The sequence below is a fragment of the Artemia franciscana genome, chromosome 15 (genome assembly GCF_032884065.1).
Source record: "Artemia franciscana chromosome 15, ASM3288406v1, whole genome shotgun sequence".
In the NCBI taxonomy this organism is placed as follows: Eukaryota; Metazoa; Arthropoda; class Branchiopoda; order Anostraca; family Artemiidae; genus Artemia; species Artemia franciscana.
Genome location: NC_088877.1, coordinates 29,497,249 through 29,503,689, shown reverse-complemented (window position 1 = coordinate 29,503,689; position 6,441 = coordinate 29,497,249). Strand labels below are relative to the sequence as shown.

Sequence of the window (6,441 nt, the reverse complement as noted above, 5' to 3'; positions counted from 1 at the left end):
TGTGTCCCTGTGTCTGGGACGGCCTCCCACGCCCCTCCTGCCTGATATTTATATATTTACTTATCTTTTATGAGTTTTTTTTCTATTTTGTGTGTCATCTACCGCATTATATTTTGAAATCATTATTACGATGAGATGTTGATGTTTTTTCTTATGTTTTTGCACTGTCCCAGCCTTACGAGCTCTGCTCTCTGTTGGGGCATAATATTGTTTGTGTATTTTTTGAGTTGAATAAAGAAAAGTTGAAGTTGAAGTTGAAGAAGTTGAAGTATCTGATACCGATTGTGTAGATATGATGAAAACCACTCCAGGCTTGAACCCTTCATCCCAATCGAGTCAAGAGCTTGAATAAGCTCTGAGTGGTCCACTGTATCGAACGCTTTTCTCATATCCAAAACCACAGCTGCAGGAATAAGACCAGCTTCAAGTAGATCATTAATCCAATCAACCAATTTCAGAACTGCCATATCCGTAGATAGCCCTTTTCTGAACCCAAATTGATTTTCCATTAGAATCTTATTCTTTTCAATATAATAGCTTAACTGGACATGTACTGGTTTCTCCTATAACTTAGAGAAAAATGGGAGAATAGATATAGGTCTTCGGTTCGATGGGTCATCTTTTTTCCCTCCTTTATGAAGAGGAACCACTATTGCAATCTTTAGTGCTTCCGGGAAGACTTCAAGATCCGGATAAATGTTGATGAGGTGCGTCAAGACAGGTAAGACATTCGCTTTTGTGGCTTTTATGAGTTTCAGCAAAAACTCATCCATCCCGCTTGAGCTCGACCTCATCGTAGCCAGGAATTGTGCCATTTCCCGTTCCAAATATCTTGTAAATTCAAATGAATTCTCACTTGCAGGCTGTCTTTCAAAAACAAATCCAAAACTCACAGATGTGCGTAGGTCAGCCCGTGCTTGATTGCTAAGTCTTTTTCCTTCATTTGCAAAATAACCACACATAAATTCAGCTTCTTGTTGATAATCAGTAAGACGACCTTCTGTCGTCTCCAAGGCTCTCACCTCCTCCTTACTATGAAAATTGCCCAAAAGTTTATTTATTGTTTTCCATGCATTTTTTATATTCCCTTGATTTTCATGAAATTCATTTTGGAAATGAAGTTTCTGAGCTTTCCGTTTTGCTGAATTCAAAATATTCTGGAATTTTTTGAATTTTATAAAATTATAATCTGAATAATGGTTTAAATAATTGACATAAAGTTTGTTTTTTCTGCTTTATTGAAACTAGAATAGCTTTTGTTATCCACGGTTTCTTAGGAAAATTTCTATTAGGGTTTATTCTTCATAAGGGACATGTTTCATTCATTACATTCGTCACTATCTCACTGAAGAGGTCATATGCTGTATTTGGAAACTTATTCTCTACTACACGCGAAAATTTTGTTTCATCCATCTTACATGCAAAACTCTTTAGGCTTATACTTTTCATTTCACGGCAAAACAAAGCCCCTTCATATCGTTAATTTCCCTTTGACTGATTCAGCTTTATTTTACTCAGCTTTATTAAGGTGATCCGACCCGTCGGATACAATCACATCTGCTTGGGATTTTTCAAGGTAATCCACCATTAACGAAAAAATTATCATTTAAGGAAGCCAAAAGATGCAAAATCCGAGTTGGAATAGTTAAAAGAGGAAAAATATCATCTGACACCATCGTATTAACAAAATCTGAGCTATTCGCTCTTTTAGTAAATCAATATTAAAATCTCCCATCATAAATTTATTTTTATTTTCATTGTGAATTCTATCTACTAAAAATTCAAATTCATCAATGAAAAAACTAATATCACATGACGGATCTTTGTAAATCAATCCCAAAATCAAATTTTTTCTCCTTCATTTTTTATTTCGATGAAAAGGGTTTAGATCCTACCTTCGAGCCATAAAGAGAGGTCATCCCTAACCCAATATTAAGTACCTTCATTAATCAAAAGGAATAGACCGCCCCGCTCCATGGTTGTCCGTTCTCTTTGCTCGCAAACATATTCCGGAAAAGAAAAATCCCAGGGCAGTGACTTGCTAGAAACAAATGTCTCACATAGGCCTACAATGCACGGCTTCTTATCTAGCAAGCTTAAAGTCTCACATAAAGAAGAATATGCCGTTCTTAGACCTTGACAATTCCAGAAAACAATCGCTCTATCTACCCTCACAGGTTTTGAAAATTCATAAAGATTATTCGGATTCACATAATTACTTGGGCGACAATTCAACAAAAATTATTGATGTATTCATCATCCCCCACAAGTGTGTCACGAGCTTGGCTTCCAAGAACAACCCGGTTTTTTTCAAATTCATTCAAAGCGTCATCATATTTATTCACACTCATTGAAGAAGGTGACTATTTTATACAAAAAAAGTCTGATAGGCAGAAAGAAGAAGGAAAAAGAAAGAGATAAACGTGAAAGGAACTGACATTTTGGCAAAAAATATACATAAATAATGCAATAACATAATTTCACAACTCAAAATTATGTGGTCGGATTCAGGAAACAGACCACTTCAGCACAGCTCTAATTTTACGGATCTCTCCCTCCGAGAATTTCCAAAAATCTTCCCGTTGTTTGACCAAACATTTCTGTTTCCAAGCTTATTCTTAGCCAAGTCATGAATCTGCTTCTTTTTTGATGTTAGGTAGGCCTACTCGGTAACAACAATTTTCGACCGAGCAAGTTTTGACCAACATGTAAACACTTCTATAGTAGTTTCAGCAGACTTGAACGCAACCAACACAGGCGCAGGACACTTAAAAAGCGATTAGGTATAAATATAAGCTTATAAATGAGCCCTTAAACCGTTCTCTTTTGCTACAGCAGCATTCTAGTTTCTGCTAGTCAGTAGGTGATTTATAAAGCCCTGTCTTCATTATGGCTTTTTCAGGCGAAGTCGGCCGACTAAAAACAGCGTGCTTTTTGATCATCGAAAAACAAACTTTAGTGAAAAACATGTATTGTTTTGTAAAGTATGGATAAGGAACTTTATATTATAGACTGAAAGTCTGTCATAGCTGTCAGGCTTGTCTGTACTATTTTCTAGAAGTGTCTTATCTCCCATATCAATCAATCAATCAATCAATTTATTCAACCAATAAAATTTACAACAAAAACACTTCAACAAAGACTCTCCTGTAAGGCCCTAAGGCCTGGGAAAAAACAGTGGAGAAAAATAAAATAGATTGGTGATGATTAGAAATTATATTAAAAATAAGTTTTCAACTGAAACTAAGGAGCCACATCAAAACTTAAAACGAACAGCGATTATTCCGTATAAATGGACACGATCACAGCAGCGTTGTTTCTCTATGAAAATCAAATAAAAACGAGCAAAGATTAATAAAAAAAAAAGAAGTTTTTCCGAGGGAAGTAAAGAGCGAAGTTGAAACTTGAAACGGACAAAAATTATTACTTCACAGCCTATCTAATATATAGCAATAAAACTAGTACGGGTAAACCATCTAATTATGTTGACTTATGTTTCTAGGATTATAAAAAACTATCACTTTACTGAAAACACAAAACAATATAGGAGTTTTGGTACAGTAAAAGCAAACCAATTAAGGATACTTTTAGAGAATAAAAATATTATAGATCCCTTTTAGGGTCAATCCCTTTTAAGATAAAGCAACAATTCATTTTAGGATTGCAGCTCTATTTTTTTCTCGTTTAATTTGGTAAAGGGATGGAGATTATTGCGAGTTGCTCATTGTTAAAGGTTCATTCGGTTGGAAATTAAAATTTCAAGTTCATTTTTTGAAGAATCAAAGGTAATCAGAGGACAATCAGACTCTTCCTCTTAACCGCCACCCCCCCCCCCAGATGCGTCGTAATTTTTTTTAATAAATTACTTGTTCAAAATAGTCAAAAGGTCAAATAGCCATGCCTCTGGGGTTAACAATCGTACCAGCGGCTCCTGGTAAGATTGACATAATAAATATGTCATCAGCGTTCACAACCCAAAGCCCCCTTGTGCAAGGGCTGCAAGCTATACAAGTTGCCTATTGTTAACATACAAGCTGTTTTTTTTATCAAGAAAAGAGGGTATGTTTGATCCTATAAATAAAAAAAAACACGGAGTATTAAGGTCAAACCTTAGGGATATGTCAAGAAGAATGCCAAACAGAATCAAAAAATATTTTTTCCTTTATTGATTTTGAAAAGGGAATACCAGAAATATTGACAATGGCTGATGGTATAAGCCGTCACAAGGTTCGGAAATTTCTTAGGACCATCTTCAACTAAATCAAGAGGTACCATGTGCATCCAGTTCTACAAGACGACGCATCTGCAATGTGCCGAGAACAGCTGAGGGTAAAAACCTGAGGGTATGAAGTTTAAACTGTCAGGGCATGTTGAAGAAATATTGGAAAAAGGCTGGAGTTCCATATCCTTCTGAAAAAAAGAGAAATACAGCAGCTTTAATGGTTTGTGATATCGGATTGTGTTTCACCCAATAATATTCCCCTATATTTTTAGAATAGTGAAAAACTTGAGTTCGGTGGTTCAGTTGCACGATGGTTCAGTTGCACGAGGGTTCAGTTGCAAGTTGGTTCAGTTGTACGGTGGTTTAGTTGCCCGATGGTTCAGTTGCATGGTAGCTCAATTTCACGATGGTTCAATTGCACGATGGTTCTGTTTCACGGTGGTTCAGTTGCACGGTGGCTCAGTTGTACAGCTGTTTAGTTGCACGGGAGTTCACATAAATGGGGTTCAGTTGCCCGGTGGTTCAGTTACAAGAGATTTTAGTTGGAAGGGAGCTCAGTTATACAGGGGTTTAGTTGCACGGTGTTTCAGTTACTCAGTGGTTCAGTTACAGGGGTGCAGTTGCTTGTGATTCAGTTAAACGGTGGTTCAATTACACGCAAACACCCTCTTATTATTGCATTTTGTGGTAACGGGAAGGTAAATTCAGGTCGAAGATTCAGAATTGAACGATCTGGACGATGAATGTGCATAGTTGTATTGTTAGCCCATTAAAAGTAAATAATAGAAAATTCTCAGTTTCGCAGTCAGCTTATGCAGTAAAATTTCACGAAAATTTATGATAGATATGGAAATTATGCTTCGGTTTTGAAAACCTTGAAAATCGTCTATAGAAAAAATAGTTACTTGTAGAATACCAAGAAATTGAAGCAAAGGTTGAGAAATAGTGCATGAAAAAGGCATAGGAGAATAAATTACAGAAAAAATTATAGAGAATAACTTGGTCTTAGGGGATGGGGTTGATTTTATATACAGATTTGAAATAGATTTCGATAGATTGACTATTCCAAGGTTTTTATCACTGACAAATTGACCATATTTGGCGTTTCGTTACGGCACGATATCTTCCTTGACTGAGATAAGGGCACTAGAACTTTAAATTTCGTGACATGAGCCCGTCAAAATTACCTATGACACCTCGTTTGGTACGATTACCCATGAGAAAGAGCTCGTAATTCAGCAAGCCAATTGTAAAAAGAAATAAGCACATAAGTGTTAACTGTTAACGCATATATTTAGATATAATTTCAAGTAATGCCCATCTGAAAAAAATACATGTAAGCTTTGGTTCATAGCTTTGGTTCTCAAACATTTAAAAAAAGTTATTGATATAAGTTTGAAAACAATAAACCTAACTTAGATACATTTTTTAAACATAATTTCAAAGTAAGAGAACATTTGCCTTGTTATTTTTTTAAACAATTTAGCACGAACACTTACGAATAGAAAACTTGATACTTCTCAATGAGGTTCTTCAGCTTTAATATTCGAGATGAGCTTATTAAAATCTGGACCAAATGATGACAGGTAGAGCCTTAAACGTGGAGTTGTATTAAGTTTATATCTATGCTTGTTCTCGATGAACGCATAGGATGAAAATGCCATGTCAACAGTAGTAGTGGGGGTTCAGTCACTACGAGGCCCATAGCCACTACTTTTTTTCTTCTTTGGTAGTTTTTACATCAGAGTCATTTCTGAAAGACATTTTACTAGCCCGCTCAAAGTTTCCTTATATTACAAGTGGCCAGATAGGGGGTGCACCTGAATTAGTACTACTAGTCCCTTAAATTTTCTAAAAGGTGCTATTATACAGTTGATCGGGTTTTTTAAGGAAATTTAAAGTCCTTTTGTTGTGTCTCCATGGATAAAAGTGCCTAATGCAATACTAGCAATCGATATAATGATTATCATTGCGCAATCTGAGGTGAGTAAGGTGGAATTTTAGCTGTATTTTTAAACAATAGAAAAGTAAAGTTCAGAGCGATAACACTGTAAATATAGTTTTTACCAAGTTCTATTAGAAAAACGTATTTTACTATTGAAAAGGAAGGGTTTTACACTATTGAATGTTGATAGTGTGGGTTGCAGTCATACGAAGAGAAGAGTCCCCAACGTTGCAGTAGAAATTGTACGAGGCTGTCGGCTAACCCTAGAGTGGAA

At 35.8% G+C, this 6,441-nt stretch overlaps 1 protein-coding gene across 1 annotated transcript; it reads right to left on the bottom strand.

Annotated features, from left to right (window-relative positions):
- Positions 1-563: 563 nt before the first annotated feature.
- Positions 564-1,919, bottom strand: LOC136036568 (uncharacterized). The gene is made up of 2 exons (XM_065718870.1): positions 1,896-1,919; positions 564-1,157 (listed from the first exon to the last, which is right to left on the bottom strand). Exons 1-2 carry the CDS (start codon positions 1,917-1,919, stop codon positions 564-566), a joined length of 618 nt encoding a protein of 205 aa, XP_065574942.1.
- Between the last annotated feature and the right edge of the window lie 4,522 nt (positions 1,920-6,441).